The following is a 16,176-nucleotide window of genomic DNA, read 5'->3' on the forward strand; positions in this document are numbered from 1 at the left end:
TTAATCATCTCAGTGGAAAAATTCTTCACTTCCTTAAAATATGTTAGATTTTTCTCACGTTACAATCTCAAACCTGAATGTATTTTGATAATTGCTATTGTTTTTTTGTAAATTACATTTTTTCAGTTCTTCGTCTCCTTTTTCTCTGATACGCTCCTCACCACGTGTCGTTTTCTGCAGTTCTTCCGCTCCGTTCAGCTAACGTGCACAGAGCTGCTGAAGGTGATCGAAAAGTACCAGCACAGAATCACACGTGAGTCAGAACCATTTCTTTTTTTTTTTTTTTAATTTACAGACTGATTCTTGTTTAAACCCCTTTTTTTCTTTTTCATTTTTTGTTCCTAGGGTTGTCCCAGGAGGAGAACGAGCTCGGCCTGTTCTTGCGTTTCCAGGCTGAACGTGACCGAACTAAGGCCGGGAACATGATGGAGGCCACCAGCAAGGCCCTGTGCACCTCTGCCAGGCAGAGGTCAGCAGCTGCAGTTGACCATCAGTTAACTGCTGTTTGGAGAAAACGAACCCTTTTAACTCTGAACGCTTGTGCTTTTTCTTTTTTCTTTCTCGTGTCTTTAGGATGGCGCTTTGCCCGCCGTTGCAGCGCATGTACCAGGAAGTGGAGACGTTCCGGCGGCGCGCCATTGCCGACACGCTGCTGACGGTCAGCCGGATGGAGAAGGCCCGCACGGAATACAGGGGAGCGCTGCTTTGGATGAAAGACGTCTCTCAGGAACTGGACCCGGACACTTACAAACAGCTGGAGAAGTTCCGCAAGGCAGGAAGCGTTTGGATCGCTGTCGCTCCTCGGTCCTGCCCGTCTGCGTTGCTTCATCGTTCCCGTGCGTTTCTGCTCTCAGGTCCAGTCGCAGGTCAGAGGGACTAAGAGCCAGTTTGAGAAGCTGAAGAACGACGTGTGTCAGAAGGTGGACATGCTGGGAGCAAGTCGCTGCAACATGCTGTCTCACTCCCTCTGCACCTACCAGGTCCGCTGCAGTTCACATACCGTCATGCGTCTGTGTCGGCCTCGGCCGTCAGTAACTAAACATTTCTCTCCTCCCGGTTCCGTCAGACCACCCTGCTGCAGTTCTGGGAGAAAACGGCCAACGCCATGTCGGGAATCCATGAGGCCTTCCAAGGGCACATACCATATCAGTTCACCACAATCAAGGTGCAGCAGGCTGCGTTTTGAATCTGGGCGAAATTCTGCCTTTAGACGTAGCAATCCAGCTTTTTCTTTTTTTTTTTTTTATCTTCCAGCATCTACGGGATCCACTGGAGGAAATCTCTGTTTCCCAAAAAGAAGAGAAGGATGAAAAGGCCCGACAGAGCAACACAGACAGGTGAATTTTCATTTCAGTCATTTAAATGTTTAAAGACATTTAAATGACTGAAATGAAAATTCACCTGTCTGTGTAATTACTGAATCAGACATGCAAATCCTTGCAGAAGTATTCATTCTATATTTCCTTTTCCACATTTTGACAGTATGTATTAGTTTGATTTATTGAAATTAGACCAACACAAAGCAGCACATTGTAAGGTAAAAAATATTCTTAAGTAAATGTGTAATTCAACACTTTGAAGAACCGTCTTTCACCAAAGTTACTACTTCAAGTCGTGTCGCGTTTAAGTTGATTTGCTCTTTGTTTTCTAGTTGTGAATATGTGGAGAAAAAAAAGATATTATAGCTTTTAGATGCTATGCTAATACTGCCTCCTTGCTCTCGGGTTGCTCTGGTTTTATTGGTCTTTCCTTAAATTCTTCAAATGTCTTTTGTCCTTAATCTCAGCCTGGTGTCCTTGGATGACGACAAGCCAGCAGAAAGTGCGTCTAATTCAGGTTAGTGCTGCCCCCTGTTGGCTGAAACACAAAATAGTTCAGCCAAGTTGAACAGCAGAAGTCTGTAATAATTCCTTAAAGAGATTCAGATGGGCTACTGTAAACTTTTTAGTTTTTGTTGTTTTGGTTTTGATCAAAATAAAAAGTTTTAATTCTGTTTACCATTGCAGATCTTAAGCTCAGCAGTGATGGGCAGAGCAAGGCTGGTGAGAGTGGTAAGTGATTTTTCTTTCTTTTTTTTTTCTGTGTGTGTTCATTTTCTGTAAATTGTCCACATGGGGACTGCTGCTCGTTAGTGTGAGCGGGAAACTTTTAGAATGAGTCTGATCTCAGCGCACCAAAAACATTCCAGCCATGCACGACCTCAGAGGGCTCTCTGGAGACTCCGGCGATGACCTTATGCTCATGGCCTGCGGCATGCCGCCCCCAACGGACACCCCCCTGGTCCCGCCTCCTCCCCAGGACGGTGACCAGAGCGAGAGCTGGAGCTTCGGACGCTTCGAGTCCGGCCTCCCACAGCTGCCCGCCTCGGGTAAACTGGCTGGTTGTTTTCTCCACCTTTTTACTTTGACCTTTGACTTCCACTTGCCTACGCTTCTCTTCTTGGCTGCGGGGGAAATTCTTACGTTCTTCATTTTCATAATCAACCATAATGAGCACAAACTGCTTCCTGTTAAGCTGCGTTTTCTGATGTTCAGAGCCTTCTTCCTCTCGTTCTGTTTGTTTAGGTGACAGTTTGCTGATCCCGTCAGAACCAGGGGTAACGCTGGAGGAGGAAGATGGCGAGCGCAGCGACATGGCTTTCCTGAAGGACCTCCTTAGCCCGGGCCCAGGGGGCAGCGATGAGTTCAGCAGAGAGTGGCAGGACGCCTTCGGGGCGTTCGACCCTCCTAGCGTTCCTGCAGCAGGCACCGGACCCGCCCGTCCCCCTTCCAACCCACCCAGCCCCACAGGCTTCCTGCCGTCACAGCTGCTGGATCACAGTTTGAGCTCCTCAGGTCCGCCACACAGCGCAGACGGGGTGTCCACCGCGACGCAATAAAAAGTCTGAAATTCGTGTATCTATAATTAAGGCCTTAAAATGTCTTGAATTGATTTTAAAAAGTAAGTTGACCATGTAAGCCTGCTAGTTAATGATTGGATGGAGAAAGTTGTCCTTAATATGTTAATCACAGGTCTTAAATTTTGTCTTGACAAGAATATTAAATATCATATATTCATATTTAATTTGTCAGGCAAAAGTTTGAGTTGCACTTTCAAGATGGTTGAAGCTACCGTTGTTGCCAGTAGCCTCAGTCGTCTTGAGAATGTAATGAGCTAGCTAGAAACCATAGCCTTGACTCACCCTTCCTAGCTATCCAGCATAGCCAGTTAGCTAGATAACCTCGACATATCCTTGCTAACTAGCTAGCATACCCATAGCATGTCCTTGCTAACTCCACATACTCTTGTCTAGCTATCTAGTAAGGGTATGTCGAGGCTATGGTTGTACTCTTTCTTGTTAGGAAGGGTATATTAACAGCTAGCTATCTTTTTCTGTGGCTATCATGGGTAAGTTCAAATTTATTACCAGTTGGATAAACGAAGTTCGTACATTTCTGTGGAGCTATAGGTCTTAAATTCTATTCATAGTGGTCTTAAAAAATCTTAAATTTCATTTGGTGACACCTGCAGAAACTTTGACGGTAACAAAACATGTCAAAGATGGACTGACACTTCCACATCGACTCTCATCCATCTTGTATCCCCTGCATACTTTAGGTTGGGTGACCCCGCCCATGTTCCAAGCTCCACCCCTGCAGCTGCCGCCTGGTCAGAACCAGGCAGCTCCCCGCTCTCAGCCAGCTGCAGCTAACGGTACGATGCTCGGCTTTAGAAAACCTCTCAGCAGGAGCTGCTTCTTCCCAACCTGACCTTCTGTCTGACGTTTCCTTACAGCAGCTTCAGGAGGATCCAAAGACATGTCTGCGTGGTTCAACCTGTTCGCCGACCTCGACCCGCTTTCCAACCCCGACGCCATCGGACGCTCTGCTGATGAGCTGCTCAACGCCTGAACCTCTTCTTTGAGCTGCTTCAATGTACCTTCACTCTCTTAAAAAAAACATCTATATTACAGCAAATTTTCATTCCATCATAATTGAGCACATACACACACTAATCTCCTTAGAAGCTCGAAACACTGAGCTGATAAACTCTCAGCTGCTGTAACCGACTTTAATACCAAGTCAAACACCGAAGCTGCGGTGGTTCGTGTTAGGGAGGATGTCTGGGCCCCGCCTTTGTTTTGGATGTTGCCGTGTGCTTTCTGTGTTTGTTTTGCCGAGTGTACATATCCAGAGATCCAGGGTGGATTTAAAAAAAAAAAAAGTCTTTATGCTGAAAACGGTTTGTGTGAAGTACCACATGATTGTCACAAATGATTCATAGGTTGGGATGTGATAGGTCTGTCTTTCAGAAATCCTGACCCCGAAAAATCGACACACTAATCCATCATTTATCAGCCTACAGGCAAAGTGAAACCACTACACTTCCATTGCATTTAAACAAAAAATTTAAAGCCAAAATGTGTAGTTAGTGCTTTTTAATTGTACACTTTCAGCTCTTTATGGAGTAAAAACTAATATAACAAGCTGATGTTTGCTGGGTACTTTCCAGAAAGCCATATTTGTCTTTCATGTTCTATAGAATTGGAGAAAACTCCCATCGCTTTCTGTGGCATCTCATTAATGGAGCCTTAAACGACAGAAAGGAACATTTTATTGATTTGGAAACTAGTTTTAAATCAGCCCCTACCTACTTGTGCGGCTGCATCATTTAAGCAGTTTGTCCTGCTTTGTGCATGAGCTACTGCCATGTTTATCTGTTTGCAGTAGAACTTGTCTGCACACCTTTTGCCCAAAGAAAATAAGCAAACTATACGACAGAACAGGGCAGGTACAGAAAAATGCAATCCAACAGCTAAAGTTAAAATTCTTTTTCTCAATAGTTTTTTGATAATGAGATATGGTTAAATGACTGATAAACAATGAGCACAACTGGAAAGTTATTGGTTTCCTCTGGGGTTATAAAATGTCATAAGTGAACAAACCCAAACTGAGATCAGAACCAGAATGAATGCAAATAAGTTGAAACTTAAATTTTGCAGTAAATTTTATGTGATATTTGTCTAGAACTGAAGCAGAGTGGACTGTTTTATGTGTATCGAATGGAAGTTGGAGCGGAGGAAATGGTCAAAAGGTGGTTACGATCTGGCAAAAGAGGTGAATTGAGCCAGACCCAGTTTTAGAAACGGGTATTCCTAACTTTCATTTTAGTTTAGAAAGGTTCAAGATGTCAGATTTGGGATTTAGAAAGCTGACCACTCAGCCAGATAAATATTTCCAACTGCAGATGAAATGACCAAATCAGAAAGTCAACATATCTCCTGAAAGCTAACACTAGCTTGCTAACATGACTATGAATTGCAGTTGGAACAGTAACTGTCTTGTTCACCGTCGTTAACTTCTGCTAATTAGAAATGGAACCGCATATTTCGGGGTTCTTTCACATTTGTAGGTCAATTTTCCAGATTTTTCCAGAGATCTGTTGTTCTTAGCAAATATAAAACCTGACAGAAAAACATGGATGGATGTGATGGATGACTTCTAGATATACATATATTTTTCCATACTTCCTTTAGTTTTTCAACATTAACCCAGAACTACAAATTAACTTTGCAAGAGCCCTATTATTTGGTCATAAAGTATTAGTCTGGCACGTCATCTTTCCACATCCTGTCACAGCTAAACTGGGAAAAGCAGAGCTAACTGAGCCATTTAATGGGTTCTTCATGATGCAGCAGATACCAAATGCCTCGACATGTGGTTGAGATTTAGTCAAATGGTCTGAAGCTAACTTTAAACTGTGAATTCTCAGACTGAAATTCAAGGTGTGTAACGAGGAATAAACCCTCTAGCGATGGCCTTAAAGGGCGAAGCCTATACGAAATAGAACATCTCCAAATGACATGGTTGAAATTCCATCTACTGAATCCATAATCACAAGTCTAAGGCCAAGAAGACCTCTTTCGCTTGCAAATGATTGGTGCATCATAGTCATAATAATCAGCTCTCTGGGCATTGTGAGATACAAAACCATAACAACTACGAATTAAAACTCAAATATTGACTATTTTAGCTTCATGTGCCGTGTATTTATAGCATCTGTGTTTAACTGAATCAATCCAAAGGAGCTGCTTAACAAAAAGGGATTCATCTCCATGTGTGGATTGCTGACAACTGAATGCTTCAGTGTGATTTAGTGCAAATTTGTTTCTTAAAGGGATTTTTTAAAAATGGAAAATAAAAAGGGTCCAAAATGCACCAAAATCCTCAGTTGGGATATTTGTTTGCCGACATATTTAACAAACTGCACATTAATATCCCGACTCACCTACAAGACACAATTATGTTTCACTTTATTTACCTTCTAATGCAACTTAAAAAAAATATATTACTATTTCTGTCACATCAAGTGTAAATCTTACTTTTCACACTGAAAATAAAAGAATGTATTTCTCAAGTCAATAAGAGACGAGTCATTTATTTTAACTATGCCTTTTATTTCACTCAAAGGGGTTTAAAAGATGAAAACTTGGCAGTTTGGTTCCCAATCAACTGGACACGCAAACAAAGAAACAAAGCCTCATTCCAAAATGTTTTGTTTTTTTATCCACACTGAAACAAGCATCCATGTTTCAGATATTTAATTTTTTTCTGTCTTTTTTTTTTAATTTTTATTTTTTTTATATTTTTTTGGTGACATTTCCAAGCGACAAGTCGGAACATGCCGCCATCGTCGTGATTGTGTTTCAGCAAGTGGATTTCGGAACAGGCCAATTTTTTATTATTTTTTCTCTCCCTTTTTCGTCGTAACTAGCCGTTGCTCCAAGTCGGGTCGCTGAACAAATAACATCCACACTTTTCTACATCTACTCTGCTACAAATTAAAGTCAGTCGGGATTTCCACCGTGTGAGGCTACATAGAAAGCAGTTGTCGTTTTGCTCTGTTTATGTTAGCATATATCTTTGTGTCCTATTCTCTACGACCTGAGATGTCAGTTCTTGCTTAGAAATCTCCAAAGACCCAATTCCTCTCCTGTCTGATAAATAAATACGTTATTATTCACAATAATGAGTCAAGTTGTAATTCACAGTACTCAGCTGAGAAGTCGTACGTTACACTTGTTTGCCTCGTCCCATTACATATCTCTGTCAGCCAGTAATACAAACACAGTGCCTCTGTATTTACAAGTCCAGTACATTCCTGTCCCACTGTAGCAGGCACCGTTAATTAATTGTGACATCTACAAAAAATACAGGAGAGTGGGTTCTGACACGGAGAGGCTGTCAATGTGTAAACTACAGTCATCTAAACGGATTCAGTTTATCTCAGTGAAACTTTTGTTATATCTTCATTAAAAAGTGAAGTGTATTTTAGTTAATTTGTATTATTCTGGATTATTTAGTCTTTCTAAAATGTAGAATTTGTGAATTTCATACAGCTTAATTGTAGACATCAATGTAAAAAAGTAGACAATGAAATAACTGGAGACACTCAAACAGCTGCTGTTTATCATGAGCATGACTAAGACAGTGCTAGGCTAAGTTCTTTCCCAAAGCAACTGCAACAATTTTCAAAAACAAATGTTCGTCAAATAGTCATCCAAAAATATGGCACGCGACAAGAATTTCAGCTTTGCACAATTTCCGAATGCTCCGTTGCTTAATGACTTGAAAGGTAAGCTTTTGTTTGTTTCTTCTTTAGAAAAACTGTAATACTGCAGGTGTCAGACAAATTGGCCAATCAGTTTAGACTTAATATTTTCTTACCACCCACAACCAAAGAAAAAAAAAAAAAAAAAAAACTATTAGAGATGAACCATTAAAGTATTTTGGAACTGATTTCCAATCTTTGGTTTTGTAAGACTTTGATCTGTGGATATTGACTTGAGCCAGTTCTGTTTCCCTTAAAATTTATCATTAACAATCATTAGCTATTTAGGATTACAAGTTTGACACAGCAGTTGCTGTAAAACATTACTCATAAAATTTTCAAGCAGAAAATTCCGATGTAGTTGAGATATTTAAGCCTTTTAGAAACTTATGTAATCAATTAGCATGGTTAGCATTACCAAAACAGCTCAATCTGTGAAATTCTTTACCTTAATTCCAAGATTTAAAAACTACCAACATTTCCAATTCTAGCCAGTTCGATACCAGACAGACGGTAAAATATCTCACACTGTTTGTTACTTCTGAGAAATAATTCTCAGAAGTAACATTTTAGTAAAGTTCATGACCACTTTATTGAATCTTGTATGATAGCATTTGTCCAGGAAGATTTCTAAAGGGAATTACGTATTTTAGGAGGTCTACCCTTAGCAAGGTGAAAAAGCTCCACTTTTTTTTCTTCTTTTTTTTCTTTTTTTTAGGTATTCTTAAAATGATCAAAAGGATTCAATATCATATCTTATGATATTGAATCCTTAATACTCCGACCACGGGAGTATTGAAAGTAGATAGCTTTCAACTACCATACAGTTTTGATGTTAATCAACCGATCAACCTCGTACCAAATTTGTTTGTACATCTCTAGCATAGTAATGGATTATATACGTTTATATGGGCCACACCAGTTCTAGGTTAAGTCAATCTGAAATTAGGACGATAAAGAGACTAAATATAAAGATGCTCTACTAAGTGTAGTTTGTTTTAACCATTAACAGTACACTGTTTCATTTGATTCTTTGCTGGCTATAGAAATAGTTTAAAATTGTCTATTTTCTGTGACCCAGATTGCCCCGATGGTCTGCGGATGCATGGAAGCTTGGGTTGACCAGCCTCTCCGTGAGAAAAACCCTGCAAGTAGATGCATTCCAAAAGCAATACAAGCCGACCAAGACAGGAGGACCTCAACAAAGAGAAAGAGCTTGCAAAACGGAGAAAAGATGGGCGAGGGTGAGCAAAAGGTTGGCGCTGAAGGGAGGTTGGGCGTGGCGAGGGGCAAGCAGACACAGGTTGAACACGCGTCGTACGTCATAGCCCTGGCCTGTGTTTCCCATAGATACCCAGCAAACGGCTGATAAAAAAGTAGCAAACAGATCCCAGGATTTGGTCTGCAAGTATTTTAAGGATACGCTGTTTGTACTTTATCTGCTTTGCTGCTTGTATCTACGGCCTTCATACTGCAATGACCATAATTACGCTCACAGCATTATGATGGTTCAGGGAAACTGCGGTCTAAAACATCAGGCACATTTTTGAATTTCTCACATCCCTTCAAGGTATGCTACGATTCATCTGGCAGCACCAAAGTTAACCTCTGTGGTCGATCTGGCGGTCTCCAAGAAAACCAGCGGCCTTTTTTTTTTTTTTTTTTGTCATAATGGAAGGCATAATTTATATCAAGACAAACAACCGTAGATAGAAAAAGAGATATGTCTGTGGAAAGGCGCCATGGTATAATACGATGAAATCAAAAGAAATGTCTGTCTTTTTTTTCTCCCCGTTTCCTCCTAGAAGAACAGGAACAGAACCAGTGTTGAAGGTAGAAGAAAGCGGTGAAATGTGAGCTACAAACACCTGCTCTGGAAGGCAGGAGTCTCACGTCAGAGGAGGAGGCAGTGGGAAGAGCTTTTTAACAAAAGAAGGACATCAGAGAGAGCTTAGCTGGCATGCTAAAGGCATTTTTTTTTTGTTTTGTTTTAGGAGCAAAACGGTTGATTCCGTAGTGTTTTCTGATTCAGCTGATAGGAAGGGGAAAGAGAGTTGTTGACTTTGAGGCCAATGGGGCAGTCAAAAGCTCTCAGGCTCCTCCAGGAGACAGGGCTGGGTGGACAGAGGCACCAGGGATGGGGACAGGCTCCGGAGGCCCACACCCGGGCGAAAGTTGAGGTCCGGGGCGGGAAGCAGGGGCTTGAGGATGCTGACGAGGCAGAAGGCAGAACCGCTGTTGGGGATGAAGTTGACCTTGTTGCGGTCGGGACACAGGAAGGGAGGGATCTCCTCCAGAGGTTTGGGCCTTAAGACAAAGTGACACATAGTCGTTCACATCAGTATTCCTTTTCTATGAGTTTCGGATGCATCATAAAACTTGAAAACTACTCACATGGACTCTTCAGATACTCTGACCTTCTCACAACCCTCTGGTGGTTCTCTCTTGAACATGTAACTGTTGTTGGGTCTGGGAGAGGCGGCGTACTTGGGCAGTGGGGAGCACGGACTTAGCTCTGGTTAAAAGGAGTTTTTATTGCCCATTTTTAAAGTATGAATGCTAAAATTCAGAATGCACTGTAAGAGAATCTTGAATAAAATCTGGTTCTACTCACCTTTCTCATCGTAGGGGCTGCCTCCAGCCGTGTCGTTGAGGACGCTGAGGTAGGAGGGGGAGATGGAGTCCGGACGGCTGCTGCAGTTGCTGTGGTTGCCGCTAAGGCCACCCCCCGATGGAGTCTGTGTGTCGATGCTGCGGGTGCTGCTGCTGCGCTGAGGGGGAACTGGTGGGGGCGCACGGTGGCCATCGGGGACATCCTGCGGCTAGGTGAATAAGCCACAAAAACAGCGTTGCAGCAATGTAACCTGCTATCCTTCATGGAATGCATCAACATGTTCTAGGGGACTCACAACGATGGTCTCATCCTTCTCAGGGGTGTCTCGGATGATGATGCGCTCGATTTCCTGGTTCAGGCCCTCCACGCTGTTGCGGAAGCGAGGAGCCGAGGATTTGGATATAGGGATTGGTATGAGGATGGTCTTGGGCATAGGCGACTGCACAAATATGAGGAAGTATGTTTAGAAAGCAGAACACCCATCGGAACCATTGTTACAGCAGACAAACTACAGAAAGCAACAAATAACAGTGTGATTACTGTATCATGCTTCTCATCCGCTAACAAGGATGGTGACGTCTTTTGGCCCAGAAGACATTTCCAGACTGAAAATACTATTCTTTAAAGGAAATTGCGTCATACGAGTTCCAACTAAATTGAACTTACTATTACTAAGTATTTTTAAGTTAAAATGTACTTCAAAGTGAGGAGCCTCAACTTAACTTGGGACTGTTGTTTCACAGAATGGTTTGAATTATAGGGTTTTTGTTAGTGACCTGCCCACCAGGTCACGTCTGCATATGTGGAGTTAAATAGTCTCACCCCACTGTTGCCAACTTCATCGCTATATTTAATACTTTTCAGACAAAAAAATCGGTATTGACCAGAATCGTAATTGGCCGGTTGGGCTTTTTGAATATCGATAATCAGCGAGAAGAAGCCGCTGATCAAAATCTTTTAGTTTGATCACGGAATGCAATTACATTAAATTACAGTATTACTGATTTTTTACTTCTGAAAAAAGTCAGTAATACTGTTTTGCTCTGGTTACATGTGTTAATACAGAATCAGGGCATGATCACCTGTGACTGAATGATGGCATGGCTGCCGTTGAACGGGGATTTGCGGTCCTTGTCCCTCCGATGGCGGCTGCTGCGCTTGCTGCGCTGGAGCTGCTGACGCAATTTGGCAATCTGGAGAAGAAAATATTAATATCAATGTTGCTGGAACGTACCCATAGATCCGGTAGCAGTGTAAATGTGCAAGGCGACCAAGAGAAAAGTGGGACGCAGACCTCCTTGAGTTGGTCGGTGCTCCCACAGGAGGCCGAGCGTTTGTGAGAGCCCCTCCTCCTCTCATCTGCCCAGGCCCTGGGGGTCTGAGATGAATGCAAACACCACGTTTTTCCTTATATAGCAACATACTTTATTATCATTTTTAGCGTTTAGAATTCAAAAGGAAAAAAAAAGGATGTTGCTATTCGTCCTTTGCGGTGGATTGATGTGCTGTGGCAGAAAGATCTCTTTGATCAGGAGTCTTGTTCGAAGACTGTCACTGACTGACAAGCAACGCAGCCCGATGATGCAACCACCTGCAACCTCCCTGAACCTCGTTGTGTTTATTGACACGCTGACAGTCACATTTTGCCTCGAAGTGGAAAAAAAAGGCACAAACACAAACTTGAGCTGCTTCAGCTGACAGACACAATCTAATCTGTGTCAAATCAAAATAATGTTTTGAACGGAAATGCACCGATTTGATATTAATATCTGTATCAATGTTGAAAACAATTCTAGATCTGGTATTGGTGACAATGATCTGTAAGGGCAGATCTATTTAGTCTAATTCTATTCTTTATCCTCTCAACAATATCATTTATTATTTATTTTACATTATATTTAGAATTTATAATTGCACCTGTCACAATTTTTTACGTTTGACCAAGGAAGTCACCTCATTGTTTTTGTCAGTTTCTGTATTATTTATTTTGCACTGGCTGTTATTCTCCTAATTGCACTGACTGAACAAACTGCAGATGTGTTGTTTTTTTTTTTTACATGATTGTAGCTTGTGAAGCTATTGGTGTTTTTAGTGTTCTGTATTGGTGCAGTATTATCTGCACCAGTGTATTTGTAATTCAGTACATTTATGTCTGCGTTTAAGAAAAGAAACATTTTAAGTCAGTTCAGCACCTTTTTTCTGTATCAGATCGGTATCGGCCGATACCAAACCTCAGATATCTGTATCGGTATCGGAAGTGAGAAAAGTGGAAAAGTGCCTCCCTAGTTTTGAAAGCATCTAAATAAAGGAACTGTTAACAGGTTATATTCTACATCACAATTATACACTACTTTGTGATTATCTATACCTAAAACCCAATAAAATACACTGATGTTTGTGGTTGTGATGTCAAATATGCATTTATAATGTTTTGAAATGGCTCAGGAAGAAGAAGAAAAAAAAGAACTTTACATTGTAAAGCGCATGAGCATGGAACAAACACTCACCTGCGTCGCTTTGTCCCTCATATAGGGAACGTGTTGTTGCTGGCTGTCGTCCTGAGGCCAGGGACCTGTCAGGTGAGAGCCAGCGAGCGCGCCCTGTGAGGGCCACAGCTGGACGCGATGGCGGGAGACGGCGAGGAGAATGGAGGAAGGTGGAACAGACGAGTTCAGAGGGCGCGGAGGCCAACGCCGGCGGAGAGCCGCAGGGAGGCGCAGATGGTTAAGGCCACGGTCTGATGGTGGCAAAGGAGAAAGATGAGTCGGGAGGCCTGAGAATGCAAACAATGTCTGCAAACGGTAAACAAATCAACAGACACACAGCTGTCCTGATGGATAAGGCTGTGAACCTTCCACGTTGGTATGTCTAGGTTTAATCCCAACCATGCTGGGCAGAGCGGATATACCCCCCCAGGGTAATGGCATTAAAACAGCTTTAGACACAGGCGGGGTGGGGTAGGGGCATTAGAGGACATGCAGTTTTTGGCTAACTGACCCAGATGGGAGCTACTGTGGGTTGTTTTGTTGCATTGATGCATTATTGACCTATATATATCTAAAGGTTCATTATGCATACCTGATGATTTAGAAAGAAAAAACAATGGCAATATCACGTTCTTCTACTGCTTTTCCCATTTTGAAGACTTTTAATCACAACATATCCACCATTTATTCACATGTCCAAACAGCTTTGCTTGGCTGTGCAGGTCCCAGAGCTAAATTTGGAAGGAGCCTTGACCAGCAACACATCACTGTTGCTAGGGAACCTGGCGGGGGGAGGCGGGGAAGGGACTTGGTGATCTTTATTAACACACAGCAGCAGGAGTGTCTGTGTGTGTTTTGAAGCTGAATAGGGAGTTTGGGCATCAGCTCATCAACACTTTAGCCTTTTCTTGTTACTTTAGTAGCCCTGCTGCCAGGACAGTTAAGACTGTTTACAGTAAATAATGTTAGCTGTATTAACTGCGTTAAACGCTAATAGTAGAAGGAACTAAAGATAGCAACCCGGTAATCATTCTGTCTAGTTGAAAATACTAAATATTAAATACTGGTCCTTGGTCTCCCTCCTCACAAGGAGGGAGACCATGCCCCCTTGTGACCAGTATGACATCGTCACACTGCCAATACGTTGACTTTCATTTGTGTCACTTTTATATTTTATATTATTTTAACAGCTGACGGAATAATCGTTGCTTTTAACTTTTAATTAAAACTAATCATATTCATTATTTGTTTACATATTTTTTCTAATATAGTAAAATATATTTTTACCCAAGCTGTTTGTCATTCATAAATCATTCATTTTATTCCAGCTCTTTCTGCTTCCGCATGCTCCATCTGCATGTCATCTCGGATCTGTCATTTAAAAACACGATAGAGCAAAGCCAAAAAACAAAAATCAACCCAACAACACGCCAATAACATGCCTGGAATATTAAGAAAACATATTTAACGCAACCGACATAATCCTAAATAAATTAAAATGAATAATAAATTGTGCAAGATGTGGTTGCAGAGTGCAATGTAGGCCGCTTTTGTTTACATGGAGAGAAGCGTGCACCACATCCCCTCGCATCAATACTAAAACAACATGCATGCTTTGCAAATGTTGCCTCCCTTAGTCAATATTATAACAATTCAAGCTACATGCAGACAATAATAATAATAATTATAAATAAATACATAAATAATACACTGACCTGCAGGAAATAAATGCAGCAGAGCATGGAGCAGCCCAGCCCCTGTTTGCCGCCTCCTGAAGATGCTAAAGAGGCGGAGGAAAAAGGCTGAGCAAGCTGCAGGCTTCTTCCACACAGACACAGGCAGACATGGAAAAGGTCAAAGCACGGGCTTCGTGGGTAAAATTGCAACAAGAAAGAATGTCGGTACGAATTGGGTTGGTATGACACTGCCTCCCAGTCGTCGTGGTTGTTTTTTTTTTCTCTCCCCTCCTGGTAGGATTGATGCGACACCGCAGCTCGCGCGACTACCGGCGGACCATCTGGTCGGTGGGAAAAAAAAATAGTTACCGGAAAGAGAAATGGCTGCGCACCGAGCTCGGGTGGTGCTGAAAAAAACAAACAAACAAACAAATAGGGAGGAAAACAATAATAGAGGAAGAGAAAAGACAGAGGAAATAGAAAGAAGAAGGCGGTGATGCTGGGCGAGCCTGGTTGACACGACGGGAGAAGGGACCAGTGTGAAGCTCGTGAGTAAACAATTCAACTTCCGCTGATTTATTTCAAAATAAGTGAAGAGCCATTATAAACAGGTGCTCAGGACTCCGGTTGGTTCATAAAATTTGATAGCACGCCAAATTTACTTTCCAGGACTTACTCGGTACTTTCTTAGAACTTACTTTTTGCATTTGGAAAAGTGATGGAACTTACTCATACTTTTCAAGATCTTACCTGTAAAGCACAATGCATAAGTTACTTTCCTGCATGTTTCCTGGGGCTTTCAGTCTTTTTACCCAAGATTAAATTGATATTTTTATGGAACTTATAAGGCAATTTCAAAGAAGCCACCACACAGTTACCTGGAACTTGAGAGTTACTTGTATGTACAAAACTTCCTTTATTTACCCAGTGCTTCCAAAAACCTATAAAGATTTGCAGGTTACTTTCCTAAAACTTTCCAAATACTTTCTCAGACTGTACAACTTTTAAAGACCTGCATGATATTGTAGAGTAACCTTGTTGCTGGGTAGGTATGCATTTCATCTCCTCTGTTGTGTTACCTCATCATCAGTAGGGAAAAAAAAATATTGTTTGTTAATAAGAAATCAAACAATTAGTTTTCACTTCTTGAAAGAGTTTTGTAACCCTTTCCATTGTTTTAAGTTGCAGCTATCTTGCTGGGACGCTGTTCCTGAAAATCAGATAGGTGCTAGTGCTCATTATAGGATCTGCAAGCTCTCCATTTGCAAACTCAAAGAAAGAATTTTAAAGGATTAAAAAAAAAGAATTTCAAATTGATTTCATATTGTTTCCCTGTGTATTAGATTTAAAAGGTTAAAAACTGTTGCAGCCGATTTTCTAAGGTAATCCTGTGAAGTCTGTAAATACGTTTTGTATTAGGCTCCTACGATGTAATATGTTTGGTAGTCAACGTTTTTAATAAGGATAATTTTTATTATATTTGAGACGGATTCCTAAAAAATTGGCTGTTTGTACATTTCGAAACTAAGGATTCAATATCGGCCTTTATACTTTTATAGTCAAGTCGGCGCATTTCCGGTAGTTTCCTACAAACTTGATGCAGCCAGAGAGGAGCAGTGACGTAGCGCTCCAGCACTGCGCCGCTCGCGCTGATGCTGCAGTTGCTAGGGGCGCGAGGAGCAGACGGCGAGGCGGTGAGAAAAACAACTTCTAGGTGGAAAATGTCTCCCTCTAGAGTCTCTTAGAGAAAGTACTTCAATAGAAACAGAGGAGTGATGTCAATTGAAAAATGCTAAAAATAAATTTAAAC

The 16,176-nt window shown here is 41.7% G+C and overlaps 2 protein-coding genes across 7 annotated transcripts in view; one reads left to right on the forward strand and one right to left on the reverse strand.

Moving 5' to 3' along the window:
• The window catches only part of ical1 (islet cell autoantigen 1-like), a 14,110-nt gene extending 7,714 nt beyond the window's left edge, over positions 1-6,396 (forward strand). For 2 of the 6 annotated variants that reach the window (XM_015059245.1, XM_015059253.1), the window contains exons 4-15: positions 181-253; positions 346-469; positions 574-772; positions 855-980; positions 1,067-1,165; positions 1,255-1,337; positions 1,787-1,836; positions 2,007-2,051; positions 2,189-2,368; positions 2,565-2,834; positions 3,598-3,693; positions 3,775-6,396. In XM_015059245.1, the coding sequence (XP_014914731.1) occupies positions 181-253; positions 346-469; positions 574-772; positions 855-980; positions 1,067-1,165; positions 1,255-1,337; positions 1,787-1,836; positions 2,007-2,051; positions 2,189-2,368; positions 2,565-2,834; positions 3,598-3,693; positions 3,775-3,890 (1,461 nt within the window). In that variant the 3' untranslated portion in view covers positions 3,891-6,396. The remainder of the gene's footprint in view (positions 1-180; positions 254-345; positions 470-573; positions 773-854; positions 981-1,066; positions 1,166-1,254; positions 1,338-1,786; positions 1,837-2,006; positions 2,052-2,188; positions 2,369-2,564; positions 2,835-3,597; positions 3,694-3,774) is intronic. The other 4 variants (XM_015059261.1, XM_015059267.1, XM_015059284.1 and 1 more) reach the window with 4 other exon arrangements.
• A 229-nt stretch (positions 6,397-6,625) lies between these two features.
• Positions 6,626-14,538, reverse strand: fam117ba (family with sequence similarity 117 member Ba; the record flags this gene model as incomplete). Its single annotated transcript, XM_015059221.1, has 8 exons — positions 6,626-9,897; positions 9,985-10,105; positions 10,205-10,412; positions 10,500-10,643; positions 11,287-11,397; positions 11,499-11,582; positions 12,712-12,941; positions 14,406-14,538. Coding segments are annotated over 8 exons (1,257 nt in total), but the record flags the coding sequence as incomplete, so codon positions are not given.
• Positions 14,539-16,176: the final 1,638 nt, after the last annotated feature.

The sequence above is a fragment of the Poecilia latipinna genome, unplaced genomic scaffold (assembly GCF_001443285.1).
Source record: "Poecilia latipinna isolate Pla-1442-1.1 unplaced genomic scaffold, P_latipinna-1.0 Scaffold65, whole genome shotgun sequence".
Taxonomy (NCBI): domain Eukaryota; kingdom Metazoa; phylum Chordata; class Actinopteri; order Cyprinodontiformes; family Poeciliidae; genus Poecilia; species Poecilia latipinna.